Source organism: Apium graveolens, chromosome 5 (assembly GCF_009905375.1).
Source record: "Apium graveolens cultivar Ventura chromosome 5, ASM990537v1, whole genome shotgun sequence".
In the NCBI taxonomy this organism is placed as follows: Eukaryota; Viridiplantae; Streptophyta; class Magnoliopsida; order Apiales; family Apiaceae; genus Apium; species Apium graveolens.
In genome coordinates this window covers 182,177,480-182,191,026 of record NC_133651.1, presented here as the reverse complement: position 1 = coordinate 182,191,026, position 13,547 = coordinate 182,177,480, and the positions used below count along the sequence as shown (strand labels likewise).

The 13,547-nt window shown below is 35.4% G+C and overlaps 1 protein-coding gene across 1 annotated transcript; it reads right to left on the bottom strand.

Moving 5' to 3' along the window:
- Positions 1-5,491: 5,491 nt before the first annotated feature.
- On the bottom strand, positions 5,492-6,142 carry LOC141660508 (uncharacterized). The gene is made up of 2 exons (XM_074467496.1): positions 5,792-6,142; positions 5,492-5,689 (listed from the first exon to the last, which is right to left on the bottom strand). The coding sequence occupies exons 1-2, from the start codon at positions 6,140-6,142 to the stop codon at positions 5,492-5,494; spliced, it is 549 nt and encodes a 182-aa protein (XP_074323597.1).
- Positions 6,143-13,547: the final 7,405 nt, after the last annotated feature.

Sequence of the window (13,547 nt, the reverse complement as noted above, 5' to 3'; positions counted from 1 at the left end):
AACATTAAAGGATTTGTTCTATTCTTTATAATGTGGAGCAGATATCTGTTACGTCTAAGAGATAAGACTTTATCTGTTTAGTTTAAGATATGTATCAGTTTCAGTTAGTTTTTGATAATGCATATCTTAGATTAATATGTTGTAGCTGTGTAATATATAAACACAGTTTAGGTAATCACTTAGTGTAAAACATTCGAGGATCATTCGACCTAGCAACTCTCAAGAACATCAGTATTTCTTGAGAGGATTTTGTAACAATTTTTATCAGATATATAAAAAGCTGTTATATTTTATTACTTGTTCGAAACATTTATACAATTATATCCAACCCCCCTAAACAATTGTATCCTTACTAGGCAACAGTTATCACAAGAAGTAATATCAGGGTTTATCACAATCGCTATAGAGATTCACTACTTTATCATGGCATCAATAATTTCCTCTCTATATTCAAGTCATATGAGAAGGCAGAGTTACTTTCCTTAAATTGCTTTCCTGCTTGACGGATACTGAGCTACCGCCACCTAAAATATCCTTCCCTTTCCTAGCCTGAATGCCTCTGCTATCTGAATCTACAATCCCAAACAGAACCCCTAATTAGCAACTTAATCCACTCTCGACGTTTCTCAGAACATCTAGCGATTACCCCAAATCACGATATCACTTAACTTATATCACATATAGCATATATTAATATATACTTTATACTTCTATATCCCCTATTCATCCAACATTTTTCATATAACAAGTATTTACACAATCTCATGATTTTGATAACTCAATTCTATTAAGTCGTAATTATGCTTACTCGCGATTACGTTTAAACACTTAGCACATAACATGCATTGCAATTTTCTTATATAATTCATCTAAAAATTCACCAGAATCCATAATCGATCTTAAATTCTATATCTTAGAATCATATTTAACCAAGAATCGTCAAACTATATAAGAATCGAGAGTCAAAACTTATAATCTTTACTTAATCATATACTATTCATCAATCAAAACCAATTGGACTAACATGCATATATCCTATTGCATAATTTCCCTAAAACCGAATAAAAATACCAACTTATTTATATCCAAATATACACATATCAATTTCACAAACATTCGTATCCAACATTTGATTTCTAATTTATCCCATAATCAAATATATCATTGAAACACGTATAAAATTAGCATGCATACACTTAAAATCGACATACATGATTTAAATCATAAATCACATCTAGTTTCAATCCAAAACTAAGAGACAATTCTAATCAATCAAGTTCATCACAAAAATCAAACCAAAAATCATATAAAACCAAGAATTCAATCGAAATTTTCCAAATAGCATGACATGTATCAGTTTTTCTTGTTCTTTACATTATAATACATTCTTATTCAAACCCAAATATCAACATACAACAATTCTTTCAAATCTATCTTATAATTTTTGAACTAATTCCCAAAATAAATGTCCGAACTTTAAAATCTATACATGCAAATATCAAAATCAAATTTAAAGGTTTTTAGAGCTCAGTTAAAATATCATGGCTCACCGCCGGTTCACCAGAGTTCATCACCGGTGGGGACAACGGTTCGGGGTTTCCGGAGCTTTGGCCCCCAACTCGAAACCTTACCAATTTACACACAAAACTTAACAACAATCGACATGCAACACTCAATCATCACAGAAATGATAAGATTTAAGCAAAAACCGAAGGGAAATCAAGAACTCAGGCCTCACTCCAAGCACCAAACACATCACACACAACTTCACACACCAAACCCACATACAAGTATATGCATACATATATATAGCACATGGACCCCAAATATTAGATTGATATTGAGTTTTAATGGAAGAATCGATGAGACTAAGGGAGAGAGAGTGAATACCGAGAGTAGAGAGAGAAGATAGCTCGAGAAAGAGAGAAAAGAGAGAGACAGTGGAGAAAGAAAGAAAAGGGGGAGGAAGGGAATATATATTACATTTTAGGGGCAATTAGGTAAATAGCAAAAATCCCCTCTTTCTTTTTCATTTCTATTTTTGATTTACAAGCAATTAAAAATAATGCAAATTCTGTCCACTTAATTACAAATAATTAAACTTTATGTTTATAAAAATAAAACACAAAACTAACTCTCTTCTTATATTTTATACAAATTATTGCACAATAGATTATTTAATATAGATTTTCAATACTAACCCTAAATAATATAAATAAATTCCATAAAATCATTTTTAAATCTTAAATCATCAAAATAAATCCAACTTCTATTTTTATTAAGTCCCTTGGACTAATTTAAGAATAACAAAACAATTTTGTTCCTTAATCACATTTGTATAATTTTATAAAAATGATTAAAGATCAATAAAATCCTTATAAAATCTTTTAGAACACCATCGAGCGCAAATTTGAACACGTATACATCAAATATCATGCAAACACACAAGATCGTCAAATATATTTCACATTCGCACTCTTAAATACTTTAATCCCTTTTTAATACGGGTTCCATTCAACTGGACGACCTGACAACATAGCCTAATTCTTTAGCTGACTCATCAAACTGGAATGAGTTACTTTACGTTCCCAGTTACTATTATACAATAAAGACAATTAACCACGAAGTCATTTAATCTTTAATTGATTCACATAATTTCACATAAACCATAATTATAACATAAAAGTATACTTTAATCATTTAATTACATCGCAAAATTCCCAATCGCTACAATCTACCTCCCCCCCTAAAAGATTCTGTCCTCAGAATCTAGTCTAAACAAATAGATGGGGATGCTTCTCTCGCATTTCACTTTCTAATTCCCAAGTTAATTCTTCTATCTTAGGATTTCTCCACAAAACTCTAATTAAAGGCACCATTTTATTTCTAAGCACTTTCTCTTTTCGACCTAAGATCCGCACTAGATGTTCCACATATGTTAGCTCTTGTTGAATTTCCACCAATTCCAGTTCAATCACATGGCTAGCATCCGTATTATACCTTTTGAGAAGAGAGACGTGAAACACGTTATGAAGATGTTGCATTTACGGAGGTAACGCTAACTCGTATGCCACTTTTCCAAATTGCTTTAATACTTCTAATGGCCCAATATATTTGGGACTTAGCTTTCCTTTCTTTCCAAATCTGGATAAACCTTTCGGTGGAGATATCTTTAACAACACTTTGTCCCCGGGTTCAAATAGCACATCTTTTTGATTCCGTTCTGCATACTTCCATTGTCGATCTTGAGCAGCTACTAACCTTTTGCAAATTATTTCCACCTTCTCTTTCATTTGTCGTACTAGTTCTAGATCAATTAGTTTGCGCTAGCCAACCTCTTCCCAATACGTAGGAGATCTACATTTCCTTCCATAAAATGCCTCATAAGGCGGCATGCCAATACTTTCATGATAACTATTATTGCAGGAAAACTCAATCAATGGCAAACGATCATCCCAGTTTCCTTTAAAATCTAACGCACAGGTTCTCAACATATCCTCGATCGTTTGAATAGTCCTTTCACTTTGTCCGTCTGTTTGCGGATAATACGCGGTGCTCATTTTCAACTTTATTCCCAACTGATCATGAAATTATCGCCACAATCTCAAGTTAAATCTCGGGTCTCTATCGGATATGATAGACACTGGTACTCCATAACGTATCACGATTTCATCTAGATACATTTTGACCAACCTCTCTAATGAGAATCTTTCATTGATAGGCAAGAAATGCGCTGACTTTATCAGTTGATCGACTATTACCCAAATCGCATCATGATTAAACTTGGTCTTTGGCAATCCTACCACGAAATCCATCACGATATGCTCCCATTTCCATTCGGGTATGTCCAGTGGCTGAAGGAATCCATTCGTCCGCTGATGTTCCGCTTTCACTCTTTGACACGTATAACATTTACTTATCCATTCCGTGATTTCCTTTTTCATGTTCATCCACCAATAACTCTCTTTCAAATCCTTCTACATTTCCTTACTTTCAGGGTGAATCGAAAACCTCGAGTTATGTGCTTCATGCAAAATCTCATGCTTTAGTTCCACAATGTTAGGAATCCAAATACGTGAGCCAATACGGTATATTCTTTTCTCATCCTTTTGAGCTCTAACCTCTTCTCCTGTCAATTTGTCCTTTTTGTGAATCATCATTGTTCTTGAAAATATCGAATCTTTTCCAAAATCTCTGGCTGAAATATCATTTCATACACTAGTTCATTTGCAAGTTATGGAACTCGTACTTCTATTTCTAACTTCTTAAATTCCTTGATCAACTCTTTGGATGAAGTCAACACATTCAACCTTTCCTTGCGGCTCAACGCATCCGCTACAACATTCGCCTTTCCGGGATGATAACATATCACACAGTCATAATCTTTGATCAATTTCAACCATCTCCTTTTCCTCATGTTCAATTCTTTCTGCATAAAGATATACTTTAAGCTCTTGTGATCCGTATAAATCTCACACTTTTCTCCGTATAAATAATGCCTCCAAATCTTAAGAGCAAACACTATTTCTGCTAATTCCAAATAATGCATATAATACTTCTGTTCATGCGGCTTTAACTGCCTTGACGCATATGTTATTACCTTTCTGTGTTGCATTAGTACACAACCTAATCCTTTATACGAAGCATCACCGTAGATTACGAACTCACCCTTCTCATAGGGTAGAACCAGTACTGGTGTCGTTACTAACCTTTTATTTAGCTCTTGAAAACGTTCCTCGCACTTGTTCGTCCAAACAAACTTCTTATTCTTCCTTGTTAATTTAGTCAATGGGATAGCAATCTTAGAAAAATATTGTACGAATCTTCTATAATATCCCGTTAATCCAAGAAAACTTCTTACTTCCGTGGGAGTCCTTGGCCTATCCCAATTCATCACAGCTTCTATCTTTACGGGATCGACTTTGATACCTTCACTATTAATTACATGTCCGGGAAACTGAACTTCCTTTAGCCAAAATTCACATTTTGAAAAGTTCGTGTATAACTTCTCTTTCCTTAAAATCTCTAAAGAAATCCTCAAATATTCCATATATTCTGCCTCCATCATAGAATATATCAAGATATCATCAATAAACACTATTACAAACTTGTCCAAATATTGCTTGAACACTCGATTCATGAGATCCATAAATGCAGCTGGCGTATTTGTTAATCCAAATGCCATTACCAAGAACTCATAATGTCCATATCTCGTTTAAAATGCCGTATTGGGTATATCTTCCGCCTTGATCTTTAGTTGATATTACCCAGATCTTAAATCTATCTTCGAGAAATATGTAGCTCCTTTCAGCTGATCAAATAAATCATCGATTCACGGCAGAGGGTACTTATTCTTAATAATCAACTTATTCAATTCGCGATAATCGATACACAATCTCATGCTTCCGTCTTTATTCTTTATGAATAGCACTGGTGCACCCCACGGGGATACACTCGGGTGAATTACTCCTTTTTTTAACAATTATCACAATTACGTCACTAATTCCTTTATCTCGACATGTGCCATTTGATACGGGGCTTTCGAAACTGGTTCCGTTCCGGGAGCTAAGTCAATCGTGAACTCAATCTCTCGATCCGGAGGTAGTCTAGGTAATTCATCTGGAAACACGTCGGGAAAATCTTTAACTATCAGAATATCTTGAATCCTTAAGGATTCCTCCTCTACGTCCTTTACATGAGCCAAATAAGCTTCGCATTCTTTTCATAACAATCCTTTTGTTTGAATAGCCGTTAAAAACTTCCTTTCTTGCCTTTTTCCTCTGAATATTACCTCAACTCCATCCTTTGACTTCAATTTCACTTTCTTGCTTTTACATTTGATTTGCACATTGTAGTTTGTCAGCCAATCCATCCCTAATATAACGTCGAATTCTCCTAACTTAAAATGTATTAAATCAGCAGAAAAGTGCCGACCTTCTATCACCAAATCGCAATTGGGACAAATCCTGTTGCCAATAACTTTTTCTCGGGTTGCTACTTCTATGATCAAATTGGGTTCAGGAGGATACGCAATGCAATTTAATCTATCAATAACATTTTCAGCAATAAAAGACCTAGTAGCTCCAGAGTCCATTAACACTTTGGCTTCTACTAAATTTATAACAAGCGTACCTGCTACCATATCCGCATGCTGACTGCATCTTTCATGGTCATGTTGAATGTCCTTGCCCTTGATTGGGTTGCTGGTGTTGATGGTTATGGTCCAACAATCCTAAGCACATTCGCCTTTTGAACAGGCTCCTTAGAGTTCCCTGCTATATGGCCTACTTTTCCACACTTGAAACAAGTCATCTCTGGCTTTCCTGCATCTCTTGGGCATTCTGTTGAGTAGTGTCCTTTCTGGTTATATTTGAAGCACGTCACATTTAGCTTATTACACCTCCCAGGGTGTCACTTTTGACAAACCTTACACTCCTGAATCTGGGGTCTATTATCCTTCATTGATTGTCCCATCTTCTGGAAACGATGATTTCCATTCCCGTTCTTGAACTTGTGAAACTCCTGGTTCTGATTTCCAACATTCTTCCCTAACTTTCCTCCAAACTTACAGCTTTTTTGTTCTTGTTGAGATTCCTCAAATTTTCTCTTCTTCCCTTCACTTTCCCTCTTAGTTGTTTCTCTTTCTCCTTCTACAATCATCGCATTTTGTACCAAAGCTGCATAAGTTCTTATATCCAGAAGAGCCACTTGACTTTGAATCCACTGCTTAAGCCCTTGTTGAAATATTTTGGTCTTCTTAGCCTCCATATACACGTACTCAGGCACAAATCTGGCCAACTCTAAAAACTTCACCTCAAACTCCGCCACTGTCATGTCTTCTTGTCTAAGATTCAGAAACCTCATCTCCAACTGGTCTTGCATATAACTTGGCAAATACTTTTCTAAAAACATCTCCTTAAACTTATCCCAAGAAATAGCTTCTCCTTCAAGAAACGCCTTAGAAGATTCCCACCAGTAACTAACCTCATCCTTAAGATAATAACTCGGGTACTGCGCCTTCTTATCATCCTTGACTTCGGCTAACTCAAAATCCTTCTCCATTTCTCTCAACCAAGACTGAGCTTTAATCGAATCTGGCAATCCTACAAACTCTGGGGGATGTACGGATTGAAATTGCTTGAAATTATCGACTTTAGGGGCTGAGGGTTGTTGCAAAAGTTGAAAGAGTCGGTTCATCATAGGATTATCTTGGTTTTGTTCTTGATTTTGGGTTTAAGTTTCTTCTTCTTGGTGATTTCTAGAGGTGGCCATTTCTTACAAACCTGATTGAGCAATTATTTAGCAATACGATAGCATGGCATACATATCAATAGATATACTTTTAGAAATAACTTTGCGGGTTTTAAGTTTTTACCCAGTTGCACATGCAATCCTATTACTGCATAATTCACTCATCGGTTAAGGTTCTCATATGATACAAAGTATATTTTCATAGGATATTAAGTACGATTGCTTGGAAATATGGTATGCAAAATAGTTTATGAAAATTCCAAGGTCCACAATATAAAACAAGATGCATGGTTTATTTAACGATTCAAAGGTACATAGATAAAAAGGTTTAAGTATGACAGGTACTGTCATAAGGTACAATATTAAAACAGGGTTAAACAGAGGAAAAACTGGAAAATATCCCCCTATCTACCTTCAACTTCTACCTAACTATTACTACCAACACTAAGTTCTGATATACAATACAACATGAAAAGAAAAAGGGGATCCCGGTAACAGACCAAGTATCCCAAAGCCTACCGGTGCTGAAAAGAAACCATAACAACTACGGGCTCCATCAGATGTCCTGTCTGACCTCTCAACCTCACTAACCATCAAAGACCAAAATCTCCCTCAATACTGATAACATCCAATGAATGATCTTATGCACCCTCATGGCCTCAGCATCACCATCACTAGAAGATGGTCCTTCATCCAACCTCCTCCGGGCAACCTGCTCCACCATCTGAATACAAACTCTTCACTCATACTCCAGCACCGATGTCTGCTACCTAGACTCACAAGCTATCCTATCCACCAAAGCTCCCAACTCAGGAATACGGGAGTAAACAGAATCTCGATCTTGGGCCAACTTGCCACCAACACTGACAAGTACACGCACAGGCATAGTAGACTCTCACGCAGGGGCAGGGGTCTCTGGATCCGATCTTAAGGGAGAAACAAGCATATGGGCCTCAATGCTCTCAGATGGATCCTCTTTAGGGTCTGAACTAACATACATGGTCTCCACTGAAGAGGGTGGAATAGAGTCCACTGGGGAAATAAGAAAACTATGCTCAGAGTCTGAATCGCTACCACTACTAGGGTCCTGAGATGAAACATAAAACAACAACCAATAAACAACATTAGTGTTAAATAAGACTTCCAACTGACCCCACATCCTAACTCCAAATACTATCTTGACCTAATTACCTTACTTAGACTATACCTAATTGTAACGTCTGGGAAATATTATGTATTATTTTATCAATAAATAAATATTATGTGATTTTTATATGAATTTTTTTGAATTATTTGATGCTGGATAATAATATTTGGATGTTTATTTCTGATAAAATTTAGATATTTCAATTTTTAATCATCCAGAATTAAATGTAGATAATTTTGGTATTTTCTGGTAATTTTTGGATTGCTGTATGATTTTATAAGAATTTATAGAATTAATAATGGATTATTTTTACATAAATATAAAATTACTTTTTAGAATCAGAAATCATCCCACTTCAATCATTTTTTGCGTTTTTACAACCCGAAACTCTTCCGAAAACTCCATCATAACCTAATCTGATAATTCTGAACATTTTTCGTGTTTTAACTTTCTCGCTCCGGTGTACGGTTTGACCCGTATGAGTCCCGGCGTGCAATTTTCGATGCGCTAATCATTTTATGGATCAATAAAAATTCATATTCTCAAAAGGCGAGATATTATTATCTCATTCTCGTATAAAATGTTTTATAAAAGGCTCTGTTTTGATAATTATCCAAATCGGGTATTAAAACTGTATCGTTATATAGTTACTTAGCGGCTAAGTAACCTATTTTCGGATCCGGTATGTAGGTGTAAATATTGAATTATTTAATTAATAAAATATGTGAGGGGTCTATTGGCTATGTATTGTTGTTTGTGATTTGTTGGACGCGAAGATTAATTTTATAATTAATTATCGAGCTGTATGAATTTAATTCATTTTTAAAGTAAATTTATTGCATATTTAATCTTAGAAATATTCAAATTATTTCTAAAATTATTTTTTTGTTGTTATATATTTTTATTTATTATTTTTAGGAGTTTAAAAAATTTAGAAATCAATATTCTATTGATTAATTTTTCTTAAATAATTTTTTGATTTCATTTAATTGTAAAATCAGTATTTAATTCCAAAATATGTCAAAAATCATGAAAATTTTATTTTGTTAAGGTTGGAATATTTCACGAATTTTAAAATTATTTCAGAAATTTTCTGACTTTTGTTTAACCGCACATCTGTTCATTAATAGGGTAAACGTAGGTATAAAATAGCGAGTCAAATTTGGATTAAAAAATATGAAGATTTTGTTTTATTGGGTTTTAATTATTCCGGAAATTTTAAAGATATTTCCTTAAAATTCAGGTTTTTTTTACCCTTAAATTCGTTTGTAAAGCTGTTAATTTCAGAAAAACAATCAGGTTATCGAGGTATTATCGAAATTAAAACAGATAAGGAGATGTATACTTATCCCCCAATCTCTTTCCTCACTTTCAATTTCTCTGTCGGTTCTGTCTCTCTCTCATTTTTGATCCTCTCTCTATTTCCTCCTGAATCTCTATGTGATTCCCTCGTTCTTTCTCCTCTGATTCATCTTCCTCGTTTTGGGTAAGTTTCCCCGCTCCTGCCGCTGTGTTTTTCTCCGGCCGCCACCCTTATTCAACCGACGCCGCCTTCGCTACTCCGGTGAGGCGGGTGGCGCGTGTAGACTCGTGTGTGTGAGTGTCTCCTGCGTATATATATATGTTATATATCTGTGCTGCTGTGTATGCGTGAATTGGTTGGGTGTGTTGTTTTTAATTTTTACCACCGCCCCTCACCATTTTCCGGTGAGGACGGTGGCGCGTGCGTGTGTTATTGTGCGTGTGTGAGTGTATGTGTGCGTGTGAGAGTCAGGCCTGTGTGTGCGTATGGCAGAAGTTGTGACTGTTGTTCTGTGTTGCATTTTCTGGCCAGTTTTTTCGGCTGGGCTCTGTTGGTTCCGTTTGTGGCCCGTACTGTGATGTTGTTGTTGGCTTGGGAATTTGTAGATTGAATTTTTATTATTTTTGCAGAAAAGAAAATATAATAATTGATTAATATTCATGAAACTAATTAATTACTTATTTTCGTGCAGGAATTGGTAAAAATTAATCGGTGAAATTCGTAAGGAAACCCAGAATTAGTTGGGCACCGATGAATTTTACCGCCGTCGGCGATGAGCCTCGGCAAGCCGACGGTGGACGATGATGATTTTAATCTTAGTCCTACATTTATAAATTAAATAAATTAGTTCGTGATATTAATTATGAAACAAAAATGAATAATAATAAATAATTGAATGATATCGGTGATTGGGATTGGTGAATTGTGGATGCTTGCGATTGTTGATTGTGATTGACGTCGAATTGTTCGACGGGTAGGCCGATAAATAAAGGAGACGCTGCCCGATTTTCGGGAAGTTTATTCCGAAAATACGAGAACGTAACCTATAATTATCGGAGACGTCAAATAACTATATATAGTTATATTATACAAACTTAATTACGGTTGAGATAAAATAATTTATAAATAATCGATCACCTTTTTTTCGAAACGACGAGTATAAGTATTTTCCGAAAACAAACACCAAACCGGATTTCGAAGATGTGAACCATAATTGCTATGTGTATTTCACTATTACATATAAATATGAGTTGGGTTATGAAATCGTATGGGTAGAGGCGATAGTAGTGTTATGTTAAGCAAGACGATTATCTGAACTAGGGTATTTTAACCCCGTAGGTCCTAGTTGGAAGACCCGAGATTTAACGTTGGACTAGGAACGATCTAGTGATTAGTTGACGAGATCAACGAAGTTTCAATCGAAGGATCTGTGTGTTGAGATCGTAGCCAGAATAGGATAGTGGTCTGACGATAAAGCCGAATGTTCAAGGCAATCCAAAAGTCAACCGATAATAGTGGTTAAAGCTTATCGAGGCAAGTATTCCTGATTTTTCTTTGAAATACTGCAAATATTTCTCCGTTCCTCTTCTAAATTCAGAATAGTTAAATGTTTTACATTTCGCTGCAATTACTTTGATTATGCATGTTCCTTTAATTATTGTTCCTATAATTCGATTGCTCTTTAGAGCAAATACCCATTCTTTCGGGTTATTTGCGAACCCTGAATTGGAATATTTTGAATTCAAAATGATTTGACATTAAAACACTCTATGGGCTGGATGTTTACTGTCAGGGCCAGTGATGAGCTGGATCCTATGGGCCGGGTATGGACCGGACCCTTGGGCGATAGAGCCTAGGTACCTGAGTGGATCTATACGGTTGGGTATAGATCTACACTATATCCTGACTAATCAGCAGGGTATAAATGTGAACTAGTGTCTAGTCTAATTTGTTGTTGATCGCCATTAACGGCATTCTTTCTCAAAATTTTTATGATTCCAAAAACCGGACAAAACCCTAATTTTGGAGAAGAATTTGGGAATCGCTTATCACTTTTGGATTTATAGTTAGAGGTTGGTGACAGCCAACATTTATTCGCTCAATTCACTCAAATAAATAGAACTGTTTAAAATTGTTTAAGGATTTTGTCCGGAAATTTTCCTTTGGTATTAATGCTTGAAACTCAAATTATATACTTGCTGGGCATTTTTGGCTCACTCTTGCTTTGTAAATTCTTATTTCTTCCAGAAATAGATAAGGATAAAAGTGAATAGCTTTGATAGACAGCAAAAGTAAGAGATATCTCCGCTGCGAAAGGTTGAAGATATTAGAAGAATTTGATAGGAGCATTAGTAAAAAGGTATTTACACTTGTATTCTAATTATTGTGAGTTGTAAAAGGTTAGATTCTTGTTTCATACCATAACCTGTAAACGATCCGGATTCAAGGGGTTAATTGAATATTCATTTATTATATGTAAAGATTATATCGTGACACCAAATCTTGACCCCGGATTTGGGTTGTTACAAGTTGGCATCAGAGCTACAGGTTATTGGTCACTGAAATAAGAATAGGTGAGAGTAAGATAGGAGTGGTAGGCCGTACAAGATAGGAAAGACCCTAGGCATACTCATGTTAAGTTGAGTTGAGTGCAAATTAGGGTTAGCAGATCCGATACGGAATGGGTAAGCCAGGAGTGTTGAGGCAAGTGTAAGGCGAATATCGCAATGCTATAGGTATATTGAGTTCTAAGATCCTACAGTAATGAGGAATCGACAGATCGACGGAGACTGGGAATGTTACCCTACTTTTCATGTGGTTCTGAAGAGTATGCGATCGATCCTTGTGAGAATTTGTGTAAGAGAAGCTACGATTTAACTTAGAATTAGGTAATAGGACGAGTTCCACGTCGGGACCACGAGTTGATGGAAGCTGATTGAGGGCCAAAGTTGCAAGCTGCAAAGGGCACCACCGTTGCGAGAAGATTCTTATCACATACCGAGAGCTGCGCGAGGAATGATATCTACCTTACTAGGTATAGGTAAGACTAGAAAGAAGATGCGACCCTATCTATAGACAGAACGTCAAATCACATGTGTGGTTGTAAGCATAACGTCAAGGACGATGACAAGAATGTCAAAGAGATTACCAGATGTGAGCATTGCGGTAGAATTGCAAATAAAATGATATACGACGGTAGATGAAGTTTTGTCGACTAATAAGTGCAAACATTATCCAAGGAAAAGTGGAAGAAGTACAAAAGTGGAGAGACCCTTATATGGGCATTCTTTTAATTAGATATTTCATTGGTGAATCATAAAAATAGCCAGTAACTTATATAGTAATGACGACCAAATATTTGATTTCCAAAACTTTAAAATGAGATTTCAGAAAAGATTTTCTTAATCAACTTTCAGAAGATTTTTGCATGATATGAGTTTTACAATTTGGTTGTCGAATTACTATCTATGTTGTTATTTTAAAACATGGAATGACCTAAAAAGAAAAATGGAATTAGACTCAGTATTGTTAATCTGGAGGACCAAGTAGACCCACTAGTAAGAAGAAAGTTTAAATTTTTCTGTGAAAGACGAATATAAATTTTGTTTAATAATATCAATAATTGAATCAACATGCTAAAACATTAATTACCTAATTCATGAAATTATTAAAACTCAACGAGAGTTGTGACTCGAACGGACAGAGGATAATTGAAGGAAATGAAAAAATCTTCTAGATGGTTGGAGAAGAATCGTATTTCTATCGACGAAATTGAGGCGTTGCATGATCGATGGTTATTTTACACGACATAAATGAAATCCAAAGCAGTGGTTATAAATTTTGCAA

Coding starts and splice junctions, on each gene's coding strand:
- LOC141660508 (XM_074467496.1), bottom strand. CDS start 6,142: ATGGTAGCAGGTACGCTTGTTATAAATTTAGTAGAAGCCAAAGTGTTA. Junction 5,690..5,791: donor AGTCAAAGGATGGAGTTGAG/GTAATATTCAGA, acceptor GCTCATGTAAAG/GACGTAGAGGAGGAATCCTT.